We start from the raw sequence: 24,542 nt of genomic DNA, 5'->3' as shown, positions 1-24,542 counted from the left end.
CACATATAGTCATATCCATAATTTGCCCTTCAGAAATTACAAATATAGGTGTGAATTGATCACAGCTTCTATGGGATTATGAATATGGAACAGATAATCTTTCTCTTTTTGCAGCTTAAAATATGAATGGAAGCTTTGTTTTTTATAATCGCAATTACCTTCATTTATTTTATTAATAGATCAAATTAGATAATATTTTGTACAACTTTTTGAACTTGTAGCTAGCTCTATTGACCAGTCTGAATCTTTGTACTTTCATGCTTAAAAAGTGGGACAAGTTTCACTGCTTTACATTTCTCATTGGTTTATTTGTTTTTTATGAAATATGTTTTATTGTATTGCTACCAGGAACAATCTGTAATTGTTTAATTCTATTTTTTTATTGTACGAATTTATACTGAACTCTAGGCCTGATAGAAATATTATGACTGTACTAAATTTTGACTGAAATTATGGACAATACAGCTCGCTTGAAGTCATTGTGTAAATTACTGCCATCAAGTATGCCTATAGTTGGTAAAGGTAGTGGTTTATCACATTAAGCCTGTAATGAGTTTTATAGTTAAATCGACCATATCCATAATGATCGATTCTTCTATTTTGTTTTGTTTTGTTTAGTTTATATATCCAAGGTATTTGTTTATGTAATCAGGTAGCTAGATTTATGATTCATGAAAATGGCCGCTTGAAGCTCATCAATCAGCCTTCAGTTGTGAAAAAGGGAGCAGGTTAATAATTTGCTCAAGTGCATGGAGTTAAGTATTTATAACCAATCAATTGCAGTTTTTACTCAGTCAGTCGCGAGCACTTGAGGTTGTTGCACCACAATTACATCACTTTTTAATGCCTGATACTCTAAACAACTTACCTAAGAAGGTTACTATTTTGTTTTTATTTCAGATAGCACGAAAAGTAGGAAGTTTTGAACATTTAAATAAAGAAACGTAATGTTTAAATAACGCAGTTCTTTATATGAAATATTCCTTTATTTTATCAATACTGTTAATCACGTCTCTCTTTTCAAACTCAGTGTAGCTTAGTAGAACTGTGATTGCATAGAAAGAACAGAGATTATGGCACGTCCGAAATTTTTCCAAAAGCAGACATAATCCATCTCAGTAATTAACCCTAGAACACAAACCTTTTTCAGACACTTTTAAACGCAATCATTCGTAACTTTTACGATCACTTGATAAACTATATTCCAGGATGTGAAGAGGAATGTAATAAATTATATTTACTTTGAACGTACTGTTTTATATTTACTGGAAGGTTCAAATCATACATTGTAATTATTTATAAAAATTATTGCATTATTTTTTATGGTGTTCTATGCAGAAAGCCTTCCGACAATGGTACAATATATTGTAGTCAGTCTTCTCTTCTATAATGGGGAAATGTAGCACATTTTTCTCTTGTTCGTAAAAGAATGTTCAGTATCTTCTTCTTGGTGATTTTCGGTCCCCAGTACACATTTGACCGTTGAATAAACATAAATAGAAGTGTTGGAATCCTTATTCTTTTCTTCATCCATGGAACAATTAGTCCTTTGCTTAGTAACCTTAGTACAACAAGGTAGTGTTTCCTTCGAAGTGTAGTCTTTTGTTCACGACAGGTAGTATATACATGAACCACATGTGAATTGAAGCAAGCAATATTGAGCATTCCACACAAAACATTATAATGGCATCTGGAATGGTGGAACTCAACACCACCTTGCATGAAGCACTGTACTTTCGCCTAACAGATCCAATTCCGACATAATCTTATGCCACACCTGTGCAGAATTGCTTCGACAACTGCCTCGGCCAGTAGATAGGCCTCAGATTCCTCAGAGGACCGATAGAGCAGGCCTTCAGGTCGCCTGATCTAGATTCACGTGACTTTACTTTTCAGGATAAGGAGAAGTGAAGTGAAGAGTTGTGATCTACAACATCTACGAACGCAGAAAAGTGCCGTGAAATCACCTTCAACATCCTACATAGTCCATGTTGAATCTTTCGTACACTACTTTTAACACTTGAATATAAATAATTGATTAAATGGCGATCTTACTCATGTTAATTGTGTAAGCATGTGCGGCTTACACAATTAACACGAGTAAGATCGCCATTTAATAAATTATTCCTACATAGTATTGTAAATAACATAAAGTTCCTCTTCCATACATGTTGGAAATCGGAGGGAATCATATCGAACATATTTTATGTTTTAACCTACGATGCCGGACTTGTTGGACGCTCTTTACAATGAACTTGTGCCTAATTTCAAAATTGTATGGAAGTGCTATTTTGACAATTTTTGAAGCAAAATAAGGTATTATGCAATGCCAATTATTTGTATATAATGAAAATAATTTGTCTTATTCTCATTACGATGTAGAAAGTAAAGTTTCTGGTTTTTTGATATGCTGACAACTGTATGCAACATGAAAGTCTGGCACAACTATCATCATCAAGAATTGGAAAGGTTCTGAACAGACGGTAATGTTGACTGACTCTGTATCATTCCCCCACTTTCATTTATATATGTCACCTGTAAAACTTACAAGTTTTTTTTTTTTTTTCATTTCATTTATTATATTCCATAGATCTTACATTAGCAATGAAGCTTCAAGATGTGCAATTTTTACAGGTTTACAATTTTGAATTTTCTACAATTTTTTTTACAATTTTCTACAAATTTTTACAATATTTTGGCGAGATGTAGTGAGTGACGTGAGGCCCGAGGATTCGCCAAAAGATTACCTGGCATTTGCCTTATGGTTGGGGAAAGTCTCGGAAAAAATCCAATCAGGTAATCAGACCAAAGGGGGTGAAATGAAGTGAGGCCAAAAATACACGTTCACTTATTTAACATTTTTACAGTAGTGTATATTAAGAAATACCAAATTAGAGACAATGATTCATGTTGAAACTACTTATGCTAAGGTGGCTACAGAATCTATTATTCCACATCCAACGACCATATCACGAAATATCAAGGATAGTGCAAACAATATTCATTCTGAAAAAATAAAAGAATCAATGGAAAATTCGCCATTTGGTTAAAAATAATGAATAAATTTTGTTTAATCCTAACTAAATTTCCTTCTTTGTTTCCTTAATGTATTTAGGCCTACTTTTGTCCTGTGACATTACGAATACAAGGCTATTACAAAATATACAACTGTTCGGTTCAACTGGAGGATAAAGGCCAAGATCTGATAGCCTGTATACCTATAGATTCACTAATCAAGTGATAGGGCTTCAGGTACGAGTAGTTTAACATTGTCATAGTGCATATTGTAGATGCATTGATAGAAGACAGTTTTCAACTTAAGGTACCGGTAATGCCAGAAATGATGGAGACTGACTGGTCGACTGTGATGCTTCAGTTGGGTGTCTGCTTTCTTACAGATTCAGTACATGCTCAGCCAGCTTGCTGCATATAGTGACTGACTGGATGTAATATCATAGCCCTTGATCGGTTGTTTTCATTGGAATGGAGACTTCTATTGTGTATAATAGAGGGAGAGAGAGAGTGAAATTATGTAGGAAATTCGGAATATTTTGAGAAAACCTGCTGCAACACTGTTTTTGTCCACAAGAATTTGACTGGACCTGAACACATTTCCGACGTGGAAAGTCGACATTAGTTGGCTAACAGGGTACCGGTATCAAAATATGTATTTGTATTTAAATTAAATATTAAAAATAATGTATTTTTAATAGAATCTCCACATTTGAGTATTAGGATGAATGTAGGAGCACATAAAATTTGTACCAACTTCATAATATTATGTTATTTCCTTTAAAATTGTTCAATTTTCTGCTTAGGTGTGACTGAATTCCTGATAGACAAATTATATTGGGTTCCTTCCCATTTCATATTTAGTCAGGAGAATGAATATGCAGAAATAAATAAATCAATACAAAGTATTTTGAGTACTATGTTCCTAACGTATTTTCTTTTTCCTTAGATTATTTTTCGGTTTGTGACATTTGGACTGAATGCCTTTGTACTCCGATATGTCAGTCAGTCAGTAGTGGGTGTTATGAATGTGCGTCTTCTCCTCCTGGAATCAACAATACTGTTTCTGAGCCGTGAAGCATTCAGACGTGCTTGTCTTAGCAAGACAACGGATCACAATTGGGCTCAAGTCATCAATTTATTGTGGCTGACGTAAGTTAGGACCTCATGAGTATTTTGAGTATCAAAAAGAACAATCAAGGCCTATATACAAAGTGGGTCAAAAGTTGCTTTCTCCAGTATTTGTTCTTAGGTTTCATACTTGTACACATATACAAATGCCATAACTTGAACAATAAAGGAATAGGTGGTGTAATAAGTGATGAGTTGACACTATGTTCGTGCGTCAGCTGTTTTTCTGATGTCATGTTTTGTTATAGTTTTGTTTTATTGTGTTGATTTGCGTCTCTATGCAATAACTGTTACTTGCAGCGAATCGCAAATTAACCACAGAATTACGTGATCTGACGCCATGTGATTTTTCGCTGTGGGGTATCCTGAAAAATGATGATTTTGCTCAGAAACAGAAGGATCTGAATCAGTTGCGACAGATCACCGAACACTCATTCGCAGTGAAAATCGATGAAAATCGTGAGTTATGTTCTGCCATCTGTAAATCAGTGTTAAACGTTGTGAATTGTGTACATCGAAAAACAGAGCTTGCATTTTGAACAAAATCTTAAGTGTAAGGACGTGTTTGGGGAAAGCCACTTTTAACCCATCCTGTGTGTGTGTGCGTGCGTGTGCTTGCGCGTGTGTGTACACGCGCGCAGAGTTCCTAGTTGCTATGCAGACTGATCCCAGATAATAATGTTCCATCAGCTTAAAGACAGTAGTGCAGAGTGCCTGTCTTGAGGAAGCTAAGTGGTAAGGGGTGAAGTGGGACCACTCTGGTTAGGGAAGCATGCATGGACTTGTCGCCCAAAAGTATATTTTGTTATGTACAGGTTGAAGTGAAACCAGTCTGCCTAGGAACTCTCTGTATATCTTGAAAGAAAATGGTTTTGAATTTTACTTTGTTCTGGTTTATCACAGATTTAAAATGCTTCGCAGAACATCTCTCTTCTACATTTTCACTGTATTATTGAGTTTCAATTTCAAATGGGCTTTCTTTGTTCTTCCCACATACTTTTTACTTACTGGTACTTACAGATAGTTCCAGGTCTTTTTGCCTAATTCTACATTTTACCTACTTTTCTTTTCTTCCTTCTCTTTACTGGTATTGTATTTGTACTACTTTTCCCCATCTATGACAACAATGTTTGTGGTAAATAATATACTAAGGCATGTTAGCAAGAAACGGGTCGATCCAAATCTTGCTCTCACTTTATAAAGAAAAAAAATTCGTGGTTGATGTTTCGGCCATTGTCGTAGTCATTCTGGGCAGCAATGGATGGGGAATTTATACCGTCTACCATCATCCAAAGGTGGAAATCTTCTAGTTTTGAAGGATACTAATGTTGCAAACAGAAGGAAACCTCGAAATTACTCGAGTGTACTGGTGCTGTATTGAAAGCAAAACCTGTCGAAGTAGAGCTGTATCTGAAGGGGATCCACCAGAATTGTGAAAACTACTGAGCATAGTCATGCAACAAATCAGGAATTAGTGTCTTCCCGAAAAATTATTTTAACAGTGAAGAGAATTCCACTGGAGCATGCTGAAGAGCCTACACTAGAACAAACAACCTAACAGAAGTGTGACGGAATAGTTTTCAGTTGCTCGTAGGGAAATGCAATCCTTCACCTTATTCCATATGACGCGAGTTAAAAAAAAAAAGATAATGAAATTATGACAATGCAGAAACGTGTGAGAGAAGCCTTGCAGGAAGTATCCTGCTATCAACAGAAGATTGCAGACTTCTACATTATCTACAAGGCTGTGGACATAATTTCAGCCTATGAATGTATATCATAAAGAAAATTAAAATCAGTGTAATTTTTCACTCCGTTTCATTTTGTAGTAATTGTAGTAGGCAAGAACAACAGGCAAAATACAGTAGAGGATATGTAGTGGGCAAAGCACAGTAGACTAAGTACAAAAGTAGTGGGTAAAGTGCAGTGAATGAAAATTCTCAGGGGCAAAGTGCAGTAGGCGAATAGACCTGATATGCCTGATAGATTTTGAACTAACAGGAGCAAATTATAGAATTCTGAATTGGAGAAATTTAACCTATTTCATGGTATGTTTTTCTCTCCAAAACATTCTGAATACTTTAATTTTACGAAAGTTTGTTTTCATTGATATTATGGACGAAGTTGGCAGAAAACCAAGATAAAAAAAAACAAGGAAGTTGTTTTTTTGTTTGTTTAAACCGTTTTTTTTAATAATTTCTGTTTTTAACATTAACCTAAAAAAAGTATCAGTGAAACAGCATTTGCTTTGCAACATCACATTGGCTTCATTATGCATTAAAAACAACGATAATTAGATGTAGAAAGAAAGATAAAAACTAAACTTTGTAGGCTACATTTTTTTTTCGTGATAGATAAGATATCGTATCTATATAACCCTCTACTCATGCTCTATTGTTGTCTTTCCTCTTTCACCAATAAACTGACAACATTCAGTTAAACATAAAAATCATCCAAATTTTCCTCCTTATTGAATAAACAACTTTGAGGCTTTTTCTATTCCCAATCTGTTCCTAAGTAAAATGATTAATTAAAAATACGCTCAATCTTAGCAAAAGAGGCCTTGGCTGTGAATAGCTGTCGAATTACAGGAAACACTTTGTTGTTAAATTTATCCAATTCATTTGTAAGACTCTTCCATTAGTCATAATTTGTCACTCCTTTTGTCATGTTAGGTTCAAAGAAATCTTTATGGAATGGTGGTGATTATGTAGCTTGGAATTTTATGATCAATGCTACAAATAAGTTCCTAGATAACGTTCTTCAGCAAAATTCAGGGAAATGTCCTTTTTTTTTTCTTTTGAGGTGAGATCATTTCTGCTGTTTTATCCGTAGAATCTAGCATGTCTTCAAGAAGATGTGCTGTAATTAAGGCAATGTTATATCTTGTTTCAATTTTTTTCCTAGAAGACTGGTCATAAAAATTCTCCATAATTTCTTTCCACATAGAAACTGAATCTGAGATGGTGTAGTTGTTTCCTTGTATTTTGTCCAATGCTGATGAAATGAGTGTCAACAATGAGATGAAATCTACTTGTTGTTAACAATAGGAGTTTTGTCAGGATCCGTCTGTGCGTATCTATTTAACAGATATTATTAGTTTACAATATTTGTCACATTTATTTAGTTTTAAACGTTTTCGGCTTAATTAAGCCATCTTCAGAAAAGTTTATGCCTATATACATGAAAGTAGTACATGTGTATGTGATACAAATAAATAAACCAATTAAAATAAATCTCTGTAGAAGTAGGTGAACATACAATGAATTAAAACAATACTGTATTAAAACAGGGCTATGTGAACCATAATGAAAGTTACTAAAAGTTATTAAATACTAAAATTAAATTAAAACATGTGCGATGGAGTTGCAATTGAACAGGTTGGTTCGTCTGCAGTGATGTCCAGATCTGACTAAAATATGGTGAATCAATATCATGAGTACTATGGAGACATCCCTGTAGACACTGAAGGAGGGAAGACAACTCCCTTCAGTGTCTGCAGGAATGTCTCCACAGTACTCATGATATTGATTCACCATATTTTAGTCAGATCTGGACATCACTACAGACGAACCAACCTGTTCAATTGCAACTCCATCGCACATGTTTTAATTTAATTTTAGTATTTAATAACTTTTAAAACTTTGATCATGGCTCACATAGCCCTGTTTTAATACAGTAATATTTTAATTCATTGTATGTTCACCTACTTCTACAGAGATTTATTTAATTGGTTTATTTATTTGTATCACATACACGTGTACTACTTTCATGTATATAGGCATAAACTTTTCTGAAGATGGCTTAATTAAGCGGAAAACGTTTAAAACTAAATAAATGTGACAAATATTGTAAACTAATAATATTTGTTAAATAGATAAGCACAGACGGATCCTGACAAAACTCCTATTGTTATTGTATCAGCTTATCGGCCCTCATCATGCCTTTCAAATACTTGTTGTTACACAACCTTATCAATTACTTGATTATTTGTTGTTGTTGTTTAGTCAACTGTCGGAAGACAGGTCTGAACCTCACAAGTGATACTAAGAAGGCACTACTTATGAGGCAACTAGGCTTGGAGATAATGGGATAGGGGGGCCAGTTGCTTTCCCCCTCCATTGCCTACATCGATGACTATTGTTAGTGCATCTCGAACTGTTGGATCAACGTCAAACAATGTACTGCATTTTCTATGCGTGCTTACCCCATTCCTAGACATTCTCGTCAACTAAGTCAGCTGGGACAACCGGAATTACCAGTGCTTCAGTTCACAGTTTTCAGTTCAGTGACTCGTGCGTGGTTTGTACGTGACCTTGATCCGCCAGTTCGAAATGCGCTGGGGATAGCTACCTGTTACACTAGTCAGCCTCTGACACATGTCAAGTGAGATCTACTGCCTCACTGAGGAACAAGTTTTTTTTTTGTCTCAGAAAGAAAAATATGTGATTCTGATAATATTTTTTCTCCTGAATTCAAATATGATATCGGCCTTTCCTCATCATGCTACTGTATGTGACTGGTAACTCTGGCTGCCACAGAGGGGCCCGACCATCTCTGCGGGGACGGGAGAAGGAAGGAAGTTGTTGAGATTACAGTTTAGAGACGTCTTGTAACATCTGTTCAGAATACATGTGCTGCAGTGCAATGAAGTTGACTTGTGACTCTGAGATTACGCAAATAATGGGTATAGACCTACGTAACTATAAGCTGCAGTATTAGAGTGTTAGTGTACTTGTTACTGTGTACTATTGTAGTGAATACCTCAGAAAGCGACCTAACAAAAAACTCAGTGTCGAAGGTTTAGAATAATTGTTTCCTTTTGTACATTAAATGTCACTGGTCCCATGTTCTAGGATACTATATATGACGGTTAGGGTACGGCCACACGAGCTATGTTTGTAACAAGTTTTCTGCGACAAATGTAGCTGGAATAATAGACTGCATTGAGTTAAATGGAAGCGGCCACACGGAGCAGTAAATGTAGCAAGTTTGGCGCCGTCTGACATGTTAGGTCTATTCGTGACCAATAATTTTCTACCTTAAACGAATTAACATTGTTGTTAGTTACTGGGAATTTCTTATTATGAAATCCATATTTTTAAACTTTAAATTTATATTAATATTTATTTCATCTTTACTAATTCCCAGAGGAGACTCAGCGAGTCCAAGAATATACATGTCAAAAGACTTTTATCTACTAACTGACAATAAATAAAGAATAAATATCATGCAAAAGAAAACAAAAAATAATTGTAATAAAAGCACAAACAAATGTGTAAAATGAATGGTTATGCTTTAATTTTTTAGGAATGAGATAGAAAGCAAAAATAAAATGTCATGTTAAGGAAACACAGATTAAGACTTTAAAAAGAGTGAAATAAATCAAAGTTATTCATTTTACAGTAGAGAATTACAATAATTTATTCCAATGTAAATTTACAAATGCGTATGGATACACGCATAAGCTAATTTTAAATACTATTTTCTTAATCTTATTCCTGTTTTTTGTTACTTCACCAGAAGGAAAAGTAAATATCGCCACTAAGTTCCTTTCTGGTAATTGAATTTGCAGCCATGCATACAACACCTTGGCATTTTATTCAGGCCTAATGTATTTAAAAATAAAACAAGTGACATTGATGAGTGCAGTGAAATTTGTCTCCCAAATTAGCTATGAGATATCGCAATTTGTACGACTCCGCTTATCTTTTAGCGTTAAAATTTTCTTTTGTTGGTAAAAAACTTTATGAGACATGAAACTGTAACATACCCTAAGATTCACCTTTCAGTTTCCCCCTCCCCCGAAATTTAATAATCTGAGAAACGTGATCTATCATGTTCAAGAGAACGTAAACTCTGTTTTCTATTGGATAAGATGTAGGCCTACAATGGGAGAAAGGTATTCTCAAATTTGAAGGAAAACCCGTTTTTTTAATGGTTAAAATTCTCAGTATGTATATGTAATCATAAGAACAGAATTAACTTGTGTTTATGAGGGAGTGAAGTAGAGAGGGAGATTGACTTTTAGATGGGAAATTATTATCATGATATTTATAACAATACGATGCCAATATATATGACATATTTTGTTACTAACAATACAGTGCTGATAAATATTGCTTCGCTTATGTATAGTCCAGCTGAGTTCCCCTATTTTTTAACTCTCTTCAAAATATCTTTCTTTAAAAAGTACATAAATTTTTCTTCTTTCAATTTCGACCTAAAGAATTCTTCAATAACTAAATGAATACAAAAGCGTTCTAGCAAACCCTTCACAGCAATTTTGTTTGGTAAAAAGACGTACAATTCTTTTGCAGGACAGACCTCACAAATCAGTATTGTTTATAAAGACATTGCCACTTTGAGTTGTGTTTTGAGATATAAGCGTCAAGTTTAAATTGCCGCAACATCCAATAAGCATTCTACAAAACCAAGAAAAAGAGAACTTTTATTATAGATGTGTTTACTTATACTCTTTTCAAAATACCGTTCTTTGAGAGTACACATTTTTTTTCTTTCATTTTCGACCAAAGGTTTCCTTCAATAACAAAATCTATACAATAGCATTCCAGTAAACTCTTCACAGTGACTTCATTTGGTAAAAAAGAAAAAACACAATTCTTTTACAAGACAGATCTCTCAAATATGTTACAAACAGATTGCCTCTTTGAGTTGTGTTTTGGGTCATGTTTACAACTCCTTTTTACTTGGAGATGCTTCAGAAGTTCATGTATTGAAAAGGGAAGAGCATGTCTAACCTGTCGTACAATCCCAATGACCCTTCTACAGAACCACAAGAAATTAGGTCTTTGCCTTTCAGCAAACCCTCCACCCACACCATACTTCCGATTGTTACTGATGAACAATATTGCCTGTTGTAAAATCGACAAAGGAATAAAAGTTAACTTTATGGCACTGCTATAAATTTTCTTCTCATGCGCATAATTGTGTGTGACCGTAATAATGTACACTAACAACGCACAGAAAGTGACTTTGGCTTCATACTCCGTCTCGGAAGAAAGCTTCCACTACACTATGGCTGAGTGCTGCAAAACGCAAAAGAACTAGCTACAAATGTCGCTACGTGTGGCATGTCATGTGGCCACACGTAGCGACATTTAACGCAGAAACTGACTTACTACTGGAGACATTTTAAGGAGCATTCACATGTTTTGAAGAGTATTTCAGCTTTTGTACAGAAACTTTGAAAAGGGTTGGAAAGTAATTCAAATGGTAATTCAAGCTGCCTCACAGCTCACAGACGGGCTGGGCTAGTCATAACTTATCGGAACTTGTATGCCCTAATTGTTGTTCACGATTCTTATGTCTTGAAGGGAACATGTCCCATGTCACATAACTCAACACGTGAGGGAGGCTTGCGCCCCAGGTATTTCCTCTTAATGACTGTTGCTTCCTATTTAAGCATTGGCTCGCCCAGACCTGTTGCTTACTTGTGAATTCTACATTTCTGAAGAGAGTCCATCGATCCTGGGACTGCAGCCTGGGACGCGACACTATAAGCTACAGTATTAGTGTGTTAGTGTACTTGTTACTGTGTATTATAAACTACAGTATTAGTGTATTAGTGTACTTATTACTGTGTACTATTGTATAGTGTAGTGTAGTGAAATAGTGTAACGTAATATGCTATGGCTTTACGAAAACCACATACCGTTGTGCATAGAGAGGGGAGGGAAATAATTGCGAATATAATAGAGAAATGTGACGAAGAGAAAACACGTAAGCATTTATTACTATCTTTGCCTAAATCTACCGAAAGGGGCGCTATGTATGCTGGGGTATCGTACTCTACAATAAAGAACATTAGGAAAGAAAATAAAGAAAGGAAGGAGACTAATGCAGACAACCATCTGAAGTCACCTGGAAAGAAGAGAAGAGTGAGCTCCCGTAATATCGTATCCGTTGATGACTTCGACAAGTGTGTGATTAGAAACGTCATACAAGACTTTTATGTTACTGAGAAAAGGGTCCCAACTATTCCAAAGCTTCTTCCTATAGTAAAAAGCAAAATCAATTTTCCTTGGGGCAAGGCTTCTTTACGCCAGGTAATAAAATCAATGGGTTTTAAATGGAAGAGGTGTCAATCAAAGCGAAAAATTTTGATTGAGAGGCCAGACATAGTGGAATGGAGAGAAAAATATCTCGTAAAAATGAAGGTGTATCGCGAAGAAAGATGCCCTGTGTTTTATATAGATGAAACATGGGTGGACAGTAATTTGACATTTAGGAAATGTTGGCAAAGTAGTGACGTAATGGGCATCCAGACGAATTACAATTCCAATAACAGGCTCATAGTAGTGTATGTAGGTAGCAAACACAGGTTTCTTCCCAACGCTCAACTCATATATAAGGCTGGGTGCACAACAGGGGATTACCATGGACAAATGAACAGTCAAAATTTTGAGAAATGGACAATGCAACAATTAATTCCAAATCTCCCTCCGCAATCTGTAATTGTATTGGACAATGCACCATACCATTCCATCCAAATTGATAAACCACCGACTCCTTACTCTGTGAAACAGGACATGCTATCGTGATTACACAAGAAAGGCATAGAATGTAATGAGGGCATGCAAAAAACTGAGTTGTACGCTTTAATTCAGCCATTAAAGCCAAAAGAAAAAATTTTCAAGTTTGACAACATTGTAGCTGGTTACGGACACACTGTGCTTCGTCTGCCCCCATACATGTGTGACCTAAATCCGTTAGAACTTGCTTGGTCTAAAATGAAAAGATTCATTAGAGAGTGCAATGTTACGGCAGATTTGTCATTAGAAAAGTTACGTGCTACTACGATAGACGCTATACGAAATGTTACTGCAGAAGACTGGGATGGTTTTTGTCAGCATGTGGAAACACTCGAGAAACAGTACTGGGAGAAAGACGGCATTGTTCCAGATGTAATAGACAGCATAATAATCAACCTGGACACCGACAGTGATAGTGACAACGAAGCTAGTTCAGATGTGTCGAGTTCCTCCTCTTCCCAGGAAGACTTCGACTGAGCACAGCACGAGTAGGGTAAGATAAACTTTTTTTCACTGATAGTAGCTTGCCTAGTGAGTCACTCGCTCCTCCCCCCGTTGTTAACTTGTTTACTTCTCTTCCACGGACAAAGTTACCAGACACCAACAGTAGGTTTCTGAGAGACATGCGTTTATAATTTCAAACACTTTAATATTTTTTACATTCTTAACTACACAATATTCAAACATTGTGACTCACCTAGAAAGTAAGAAATGACGATATTCTGCTACATTTCGCCTGTGGAGCATCTGTCTTGATGGTCCAACAATAATTGGCCAGCATATTAGGATTCCATTTGCCTTGATACCTCTTTTCCATAGCTGAAATCTCCTGATGAAAGTTTCCCCATGCTCATCGCTCACTGCACTAAGATTTTTCGGGAAGAAATCTAGGTGTGAGTGCAGGAAGTGTACTTTTAAGGACAAATTACAACCCAAATGTTTATAAGATGTTATAAGATCCATTGACAATATCATGGTAATTTTCCACCTTTCGATTTCCATAAAAACTGTGAGTAACTTTTTTGAATGCTTACCAAGCTGCTTTCTCCAATAGATTCAATAGTTCCTCAAACTTTTCATCATGCTTTATTGATCGTATTTGTGGACCCACAAATATTCCTTCTTTAATTTTTTCGTTACTAATTTTAGGAAAATTCTGTTTTAAGTTCATGAAACCAGGAGTATTGCCATGACTTTGACGAAATTCTTCATTAATCCTAGTTTGATATGTAACAGAGGTAGATACACATTTTTAGGATTACACAATGCATAATGTTTCACATTTTCCTGTCCAGGAATGAATGATTCGTGTTTAGGCCATTCTTTTCCAATGTAATGGTTTTTTTTTCTGTCACTACTATCCCAGTGACACAAAAAACAACAGTACTTTGTGTAACCAATCTGCAGACCAAGAATAAGTGCCACCCCAAATATTCCATTCATACACTGCATATTGAAGCTTTTCCAATATAAATTTAAGGTTTTCATATGTTTCTTTCATACTAGCAGAGTGAGCCACAAGTATTGATGGAAATTTATTACCATTATGAAGAAGCACAGCTTTTAAACTAACTTTAAAGGAATCATTGAACAAGCACCAATCTGTTGGGTTATGTTCAATACCAAATGTCTCCATAAGAGAAGAAATGTCATTACAAAACACTAAGCCATTTTCTTCAGAAAAATAATCTTTAAATTGAGAGTGACGATTACGATACATACATGTATTTGTATTCTCTTGAAGAAGATTCCATCCTTTCAGTCGGGAAGCACACATTTCAGACTGTGTTTTGGATAATTGTAAATCTCGTATGAGATCGTTAAGATCTTCTTGAGTCAGTAAATTTGTTCAAAAGTTTATCACCAAACCCTGTTTCTTTTTTTTCCTTACTTCCATCACAATTTGAGCTCTCTTCATCTAATGTCACATGTTCCGGAGGCTTTGGTATGGGCAATTCTTCGCAGTGTGGAACTGGTCTCATTGCAGATTGTAAGTTAGGGTACACCACTGTATGTTTTGATTTTGACGTAATTCCTTTAATGTTTGTTAAGCAGAAATAACAGTCAGAGGAGTGATCTTTGGGTTCCCTCGAAATCATAGGGATAGCAAATGGCATGTGACGTGTGCCATTCTTCCATGCAGTGAGAAGTCTAGAACACGATAAACAACAGACATGAGGGGCCCAGGCTTTTGTTTGGTCCCCCACTTTACACCCAAAATAAAGTTCATAACACTTTTTCACTAATCGAGTAAGAATGTTAAGATTATGTATGCCGTCTTGTTTAGCTTATCAAATTGCATACATCATAACACATAGAAAGCAGTTACAAGATGGCATACATAATCTTAACATTCTTAATAATTCAGCTTATCGGAAATCCTAAAAATATGACTATAATGGAGTAAGGTTTCGTCTTTGGGACTTGAGCGTCACTTCACCACATATATAACAAAAGTTGTTAGGATGATTTAAACAAACTCTAGGCATTTTGTAACTAAGACTAATTAGAAGAAAAAAATGTGTAAATATGTAATACATAATAATTCAGACACACAAAGCACTCACAATGACGTGTTTACTGGTTCACTGCTATCTCCACAATTGACATTGTTCTGATGAATGTGTGCTACAGTAGTTCACGTTTATGCATGTTTGTACATGTCTGTGGATGTGTATTCAGCAGGTGGTGGTCTGTATATCTCTCTGTAAGTCTGAACCTGTACAACAGTAGCAACGATACCATCTGTTCCATCATATTTATAATGCTCTAGTAGCTTTTATTTGACAATGGACAAATTGACGAAAAAACATTTATTTTACAAAATTGAAGTTGAAATAAAAAAAACTGTGGGTGATGGAGAAATTCCGAATACATATTTGAAAACATGATAAAAAAACTGCATTAAGTACAACTATTGGTACTCGTGAGACAAAAATCATATTGACCAATAAATGTACATATGAGCCAGAACCTCAATCAGAGAAAACTTGACGATTATCTTCACATATATTCAGTATGTGAGCCTAAATGCTAATATAATATTGAAGACAGTCTCCCATACTTTTACATCTAACTTCACTAGGAGGACTAGTTCAGTTGATGCACACTGATGCAAACTAGAATTGGCGAAATTATTATTCCTGAAATATTTACAATATTGAGCATAGGTTTTGTATCATGTGGCATTTGAAAATTATGACTTAGAAATTTATAGTATGTGGGCAGAACAACCATAACTTACAAGAGCCAAATCGTCATTGTGTTCTAAAATTTTCCGCACTTTGGTTATATTACCTGCCTTTTCTGCGACAACAGATCTCACTTTGCAATTTATTTCTGTCTCACATATTTTTAATACTACTGGCTGTCACATGTGCTAGATAATCAGAAGTATGATGATTTTCAGAGGTATCAGTTGTGTCGATTTAATAAATGTCACTTTTTGAAGTTGTTATTTTTATATGAACAATAGGCCTGTTCTACATTTGATCATTCATCAAACCCAAGACACATAATCTCACTTTCAACTCTGTTACGAAGTTTTGACATTTCTGCCTCAAAAACATAATTTAGTATATAACCACCTGTTTCCTTTCTAGTTGGAGGGAAATAATCTCGACGAAGGTCCTGCATTAATTTAAGAAACTGGGGATGTTCTGCACTTCTAAACCCAGAATTAGAGGTATAAATGAAGCAGGCTACTTGATGATCTTAATTCTTTTTTAATGTTGCAGTAGTTCTAGTAATGTAGGCACCTAAAGAATTGTCACTTCCATATCCAGATGACGTATGAATTTGTGTTTTGTTTAAATTGGAAAGAACATTTTCTTCTGCTGTTCCTATTCCTTGTATTGCATTTATTTACATTCCTTGGTATTCCTATATCACTTTCAGCTAGAATATGGATCATGTCAAAAAAAAATCTTAATTGTACTGTAAAGTTTCAATTTTATAGTCACAGTCTAGTTGAAATATATACAGAAGAATTTTACAATATAGTCTACTAGTACAACAGAAGAGTTTAGTATAAATTCTTAATACAAGACAGAAGTATTCATGGAGTAGTGTGGAATGTCATAAATTCACCTACCGGTACATAATAGAAGGCTTGAGAAATTAGGTAGGTCTACTTTTTTAATTTGCCCCTAAATAATCTTATGTTTTGAATTTGATTCTCTATATCCTTAGGGAGGCTATTAAAATGTTTACTGCCATATAATCACTGCTTTTTAATTGCACGATAGACTTGCTAATGAAGTACGAAAATAGTTTTTCTGATGTAATCCAACAATTGCCGCTTCTTCATTCTTGTAACTTCACCTTCATCTTCATGTCCACATTTCTTGCACTTGACATGTTTTTCCTTCCTAGAATCTTTTTGTATTACATTCAAATGTTGCCAAATGTAACACAAGCAATAAGGATGTGAAGTAATACGACACTTGCTGTATACCTACTGATCTAACAACCAGCAAGTCCTACTCAATAAACTGTTAAAATATCCTAATTTAAAAATTCATTGTTGTTCGAATAATAGAATTGCAAAGTAGTAAAAATATCATGAATAAAAATCATCATCATCATCATCATCATCATCATCATCTTCCTAACAAGTATTAGGCCAAGTGGCCTGTTACGGTCTCAAACTAGAATTTTCAGTCCATCTCTTCTTTGGACGGCCTAGAGATCTTTTGCCATATGGATGGTAATGAAGCAGTGCTTTTGGAATTCTGCATCGATTCATTCGTTCGAGATGACCCTTCCACTGAAGTTGATATTTGCTGATGAACTGCATAATGGGTTCTATTTGAAGTTCTTGCATTAGGTCCTCATTTTTTTATGATCCCAGCGAGTATATCCAGCTGTTGCTCTCATAAACCTCATCTCACTTGCTGTTATTCTACTGACATCTTTATTCTTCACAGTCCACGCTTCGCTACCATAGCTTAATACTGGCTGTGCTAAGGTTTTATACAAGCCTATTCTTGTGTGTCTTTGTACTAGTGAGGGTTTCATGATTTTATTAATGATCCCCATTGTTTTATTATATTTACATATTTTTTCAGCAATATCTACTTCATCATAAGGTGATAGTGTATAGCCAAGGTAAGTGAAGGTATTTACTCTTTCTATTATTTTATTATTCAAACAGATTTTGCTTGGTACAGGGAATTTCCCACAAAATGACATGATTTTCGATTTTTCAATATTAATTTCCATGTTATATTTTTCACTGACCTTATTTAAATTGTGTACTGAATATTGTAAATCATCTTCAGTTGATGCCATGAGAACTAAATCATCAGCGAAAAGTAAAGCATCAAGCTGCAAATTTCGATTAATTGGAATAAATCCATGTCGTGTCTGTCGCCAATCTTGAATGATTCTATTTATATATATAATAAACAGAAGTGGTGAAAGGCCACAGCCTTGTCGTACTCCACTATAAATGGGTCGCCACTGTGAAAGTTTATTGTTGTTTCGAATTGCTATGATGGTTGTTTTATATATATTGTAAATATTTTGTGTAATCTGTTGAGGTACTTGATCAATGAATAAAAATAAAGAAACAAATTGTTTTTTAAAATCATTTGCTTTAAACCAGCCAACCCTGATGATGGATATTTGAATGTCTCTCAGAATTACGTGATAAAATTAATTCTTATAAGGTGAATTACTTCTTTTAGTGACTGGCATCTAGATGACATTGTCTAAGCATAAATGATAATGTTACTGATTTTAATGCATCATATTAAAAATAAAGACATATCTGTGTGTGTGTGCGTGCGTGCGCGCTTGGTTTTTTTACTATTAAAACACGGAATCCGTCAAAACAAGTTTCAGCTAGTAAAAAGTAGTTTAAGCAAATGTAGATAGAAGGCGAGTTTTTGTAAGATCTAGAATCAGTGACAGGTTAGGTTTGGTTTGTTTAGGCTTTTACCAAACAAAAATCTAAACAAACCAAATCTAACCTGTCATTGATTCTAGATCTTAACGAAAAGTCGCTTTCTATCTACCTACATTTGCTTAAACTAGTTTGACTTATTTCGGGTTTCAATGGCTATATATATAATAAAAGCTGTTACTATGTAAAGAACAAAATTGCTTTCCACATATCAATTTTTTTAAATTTAACTTACAGTTCAGTTTCACCACATGAGAAATTAGTCACTATTTGTCTAAAGGACATTTTTAGAAAATACTAACATGTATTCTTTGAAACTATAGTTGTAGCATATGGGTAGTAAAATGTAACATTTACAATGAGATAAATTTATCACATTGAAATTTTTCTGCTTTGCCATTCCGTTTTACCACCTAAATGTAACTATTTTTTAAGCTTTTCAATGCTATTTATACATTTTATTTGCAACATGTATTCATAACTCTTTGTCACAGTATTATGTTTACCTGTACTGCGAAGAGTAAGGGAACACTGCATAATTAGTTACTATTTTTTTACATTACAGACTGCCATTGTGTCAGATTTTCAGTTTTATATTTGGCTATATCTGGCTACATATTCTGACACCACCAAGCACAAAGATAACTGAGCACTATGAACTCGGAGTTTGGTCAGTATGCTTTAGCTGTGTCATTGAGATGTGCTGTGAACCTGTATATTTGGTCTCTCAGGCATTTCTCTTTGTTAGATTCAAGGTAATTGAATTTTATGAGAGTGAGTACCAGTACTATATTTAAGTTTAGTATATAGCAGATTCATTATATAATTTTTAGACTAATGGAATTGGCGATCAATTTATCTAGATAGGCCTAAATATTACAAACATCATAATCATCTCCAACATTAACATTGTAGGATAAATGTGTGAGCATTTCGAAATACTGTAAAGATTGCTCTCTCTCTATAAAGGTGATAATGAATAGATGCTTGAACTTTCTTGATCACCTTAACCACTGATCATCCAATAATATCATTGATTTTGAAAATGGATTGTATGTAGTTGCTTGCCCTGAAGGGGGGCTGTACATATTGGACAAAAAAAGTATCTCTTACTAGATCCAAGAAATTATTAAATTCTGTACATTACTGTAGGCTACAGCTAGATATTGTGACTAGCATTACCCAGAAGTATAGAGGTTAAAAGCAGTCGAACACCTCGATAAGTGCTTCTTAATTAATAAAGAATTTAAATTTTAACGGAAATTAACTGCATCTCTGATACTGAGAAAATTGCTTTTGATCTGCCATCTCTATTTACATAGCATTTTATCTTACATTATTCATACTACATACAATTTGAAGAATCTGACATGAGAAATTGAAACAGTTTTCTTTACAGGTTAATAATTATTTATTTGGGGAATTGGGATAACACAATTTAGCCAGTTTTCAAAATTTAGACCTAAGAATTTCCTTTTCGAATACTTTTCATATGGTACATTAGGTGACAAATGAAACGACATATATACTAGCATTGTGCGTTACCAGATGCTTTGTTCAGTTCAAGTTAGTCGAATATGGTAAAGTTCGATATTCGCCGATTTTCGCTGTCCAGAAGTCAGTGTCATGTTTGTTCAGCCTTGTTATTGTGAATTTATTTCGACTCAACAATAGGGTTTTATTCTTCCAACAATAATTCCTTTCTACAATTCACCTTAAACGCTCTCGTCAACAATAGGATTTTCACTCAACACAGTATTCGTTATAGCACTCCACTGACGGCAATGACAATTTCCTTGGACTATTACGAACAACAATGAACTGTTAATCTTAACTAATATTTACAAAGCACTATTTACAAATCAGAACTATCAGTTCTCAGTTCACAGTTCTTCTAGCTCAGTCACTCGAGTTCACAGTATCTCGAACCACAGACCTTCAGAGACAGTTCACTGTACTCGAACTCAGGTCCCTCCAACTGCGGTCCACTGCACTCGAACTCAGGTCCCTCCAACTGCGGTCCACTGCACTCGAACTCAGGCCTTCGGAAAGCTGACACAGTTGCGGACGCACACTCGAGTCGAACTCCGGTACACAAGACTGGCTTGCTTGCTCTGGCTTACTCACTGACTGGCTGACTAATCAACTGAAAACTGCCTCGCGTTCACTTGCGCGCGTAATTTATACTCACACCACAGTTTCTGGAAAGTACGACTTCTCGAATTATCTGGCTATCTCCATTTCGGACGGACTTCTCTAGAAGAGTCGGGAGGGTCCGTCCCCACCTTCACTCCGCACACAGCAGTTGCGCGCGCACTCTCCCCTCGTTGCGTTGGCCCTTTCCCCTCTCTTCTCTCCACCGCGCGCCGTCCGTCGGTGCTCTGCGAGATCTGCTCTCTTGCGGGACGCTGGTCGTGAGTTCGAATCTCACGTCGCTGTCACATTATGAAAATATTCGCCGTTCTTCACTTCATGTTTTAACCACTTAAGGATTTTAGCACATATCTTGCAATTAGTTTTTCATATGGAATAAGATGAATTTTTTGTAATATCTTGGTTGCTTCTGTCATGTTCGAACATTGCATGACACTAACATGTTTGATACGTTTCCAAAAACGATGGTTTTAGAGAAAATGTGATTGCCTATGGAATTATGCTTATAACCTAGACCTTTTCAGACAGAAAATTAAGTCTCGGAAAATTATGTAACCTTGTGTATTATAGTAATAGAGAGCATAACATACTCTTTTTCTGTAAAAAAAAAAAAAAACAATTATGCCTTCCTCTGAAAAGTTCTTCCAAAAATATCTTAATGCATGAATATATTTAGGCCTATATGAATTACTTCAAAAAACTACTTTACTCACATATTCTATATTCGGCTTTTGTAATAGGTATCTACTTTAAAAGCCATATTGAAGCATGTAAGGTTGGTTTTTGGAAAATAATCATCTCCTTTTACATGTTGCAAGTGTCTCTGTGTATTGGGGTGACTGCCCATAATGGTTTTCTCCTGGTAGAATATGCCAGAATGCCGTTTCAGCATTTTTTTTTTTTTTTTTTTTTTTTTTTCGAATTTCGCGTCGCTAATATAGGTATTGTGAGGTTTCTTCCAACTGGACTTCATTATTTCTCTACTGAGATCATCCCTGTTAGTTAACACCATGAAGACCTACTTCTTACTAGAATTTTTGGTTCTCTTTTGATGAAGTTAATTTCTGACAAGTACAGTATGCTAAATTTTGATTGCTAAAATTCTGTCATGTTGCAACAGACTTCACAAGGGAAGAGCATTAACAGGAAAGGAGAAACTGCGAAGAAATGGGTATTCTGTGAAATATCTTCTAATACATTTAGTACCGGTTTTTGAATGCCTTTTTTGCAAACCATTTTATAGTTTTGTTAACCCAAATTGAGTCAGTTTATACTAACATGGATTTACTTCGTATTTCTTCTGAAAGGTGCATTAAGATGTGAAAATAAATGTGACAGTCCATGGGAAAAGGGACCTTAACTTCTCAGACCTCATTTTGCAGGAGAGACAAAAAACAGATTTCATATGAGAATTAGCTTATTTTATTCTAATGTCAGATCTGGATTCAACAGGATATATCGTGTGGGATTGTACACTAGATCGGGATACTAAACTTTAAGAGTTATTAAACTTTAAATTTGTTTTGTTTTATTTTTTTTAATTAAAATTTTCGGAATCTAAAATGGAAATAATGTTAACTTCTACATTATTTTCAATTTTTAAACCAAATAAAAATAATATTGTTCAGTATTTTCTCCTCTATAAGATAGTACCCATCAATTTCGTCACAGTAGAAGTTAGGTTCCATTTCCCATGGACTGTTTGAACTCCATTTAGGCCTTGAATTTCTGATGCATTGAGCAGTAATCTGTCCCTGTCCGCTCCAATAAATTTTACACAGGGTTCCATCATCTTTTACGTAGAAAATACAGCACTCAATAGAATTTTGTTTTATGATTTTTACTCGAGAAATTCACATTCACATTCACATTCACATTCACATTAGTGTTGTTTTCTTGATGAGTAAGTAATGTAGCCTACTTAAAATCTCAGTATAAGCTACTAGTACAATTCAGTATTTCTATAATTTTTAAATAATGCTTTTCGTAAATTGGGAAGTAAAATCGGAAACGATTGCAGCCTATAAATATTTTATGTAATATGTTAGAGTCACATTAAATTTTTTTAAGGAATGTCCGTCTTTTGAATGTTAATTGAGGAAATACACTATAATTATAAATGTCTTAGAGTGATAACAAAGTGAAGTGTTGCAAAATGCATACGTACATTCAAAATCAGAAAAAAATGTCATTTTTTATGCTGACTATTACACTTTTACTACTTCATACTACTTTCGACCAATAAAACTATACGAAAGGATGTGTTTCAACCAATCAAGGGTGTTTATTGCTACAATTTTAATACTTCCCTAGCATTTGTTTGTTTTTATCACTTCTCTAGCATTTGTTTTTATCACTTTCCTAGCATTTATTTTTTTTGTCTGTCAACATTTCAAACTACAAATTCTTTACAGTATCGTCATTTCTTTCCCACAACTGAAAATGGCGGCTCTGTTCAAACGTTTTGGTGAAGCTAACGTTAGTGAAATGGAACTTCAGTAACTCAATTAATACCTATTTTATTGTATTAGAGTGCTTTATTTTTCTAATCTTTATATAGTTTCTTCTAATCGTGTAATAGTCAATTAAATCCCACTTGAGTTTTTATTTTCCCTACATAAATCAAAATCTCTAGTGAGATTACTGCTGACAACTTAGCACAAACAGATTTCACATAGTAAAATTCACATTTTCCTTTCTACTTTGGCGTTAATTTACACGAAGTGTAATGTTTCCAAACAAAAATTTAATTTTGTTAAATAATTCTTTTCAGAGTATGTCTGAGGATAAAGCTTAGTGCTTTCATGTTGAAAGTCAGGAAATGCTGATGTGCATTCTGAACGTCAGTTACATTGTGCTGTTATTGTTTAGTCAACTGTTCGAAGACAGAGCTGAACCTCACAAGTCATACCAAGAAGGCATCACTTGTGAGGCAATTAGGCCTGGAGATAATGGGTTAGGGAAGCCAGTTCCTTTCCCCCTCCATTACATACATCGCCCAATAGCTACATGTTACATTAGTCAGACTTCAGATGCATACAATCAATTGTTCTTCCTCTGACACATATCGTCAAGTGAGATGTACTACCTGATAATGGATGTACATATCAGCCAGAACCTCAATCAGAGGATATTGTATTGTTGTAACATTTTATTCATAAATTATAACTGTTGTTTAATTCACTGTTTCAGGTTGTCTCTATATTAGTTCGCACTGCAACATTCACACCTATCATCGTGTATAGTCCACGTCTGGCTGTTGTAGCATTTTCTATTGCCCAAGTAAGATCAGATTAAGGCATCAGATATCATTATAATTATAAATTGTTGTCATAGACTTCTATGTTATATGCAAGCAGAAATAAGAGTATGCATATGAGAAAGGTTTGCATTTGCTGTGGGTAAGGAATGAATTAATAATAAAATAATTAAATAACGAATGTGTAAATGAATATTTTACTAAGTCAAATTGTCTGAAAACTATGGATTTATCCTCCTGAGTCCTGATACATTTCTTGTTTTATTTTTAAAGTTCAATGTAATTCAACACTTCAAAAAAAAAAAAAAAAGAGAGAGAGAGAGAGAGAGAGAGAGGAACTGACATGAGGAAAATGCTGAAAAAAATTTTGCAGGTTACAGAAAGGGCAGAAATGCAGGTATATTATACTATACTTCGGGTTTCTGCACGTATATGTTATATCATAATTATGTATGAATTATAATTTAGTAAGCTATACTATACTCAGGAGTCAGGAGGATATTATTTTTTTTTTCTTAGAAGT

At 34.8% G+C, this 24,542-nt stretch overlaps 1 protein-coding gene across 1 annotated transcript in view; it reads left to right on the top strand.

Annotated features, from left to right (window-relative positions):
* Window positions 1–24,542, top strand: part of LOC138705582 (man(5)GlcNAc(2)-PP-dolichol translocation protein RFT1-like) — an 84,537-nt gene that overhangs the window by 1,044 nt on the left and 58,951 nt on the right. The window contains exons 2-5 of the mRNA XM_069834185.1: window positions 1,897–2,002; window positions 3,962–4,164; window positions 19,172–19,368; window positions 23,948–24,042. Of these exons, the coding sequence (XP_069690286.1) occupies window positions 1,897–2,002; window positions 3,962–4,164; window positions 19,172–19,368; window positions 23,948–24,042 (601 nt within the window). The remainder of the gene's footprint in view (window positions 1–1,896; window positions 2,003–3,961; window positions 4,165–19,171; window positions 19,369–23,947; window positions 24,043–24,542) is intronic.

The sequence above is a fragment of the Periplaneta americana genome, chromosome 9 (assembly GCF_040183065.1).
Source record: "Periplaneta americana isolate PAMFEO1 chromosome 9, P.americana_PAMFEO1_priV1, whole genome shotgun sequence".
In the NCBI taxonomy this organism is placed as follows: domain Eukaryota; kingdom Metazoa; phylum Arthropoda; class Insecta; order Blattodea; family Blattidae; genus Periplaneta; species Periplaneta americana.
The sequence above is the reverse complement of the archived record's forward strand: the minus strand, read 5'-3'. Positions and strand labels throughout refer to the sequence as shown.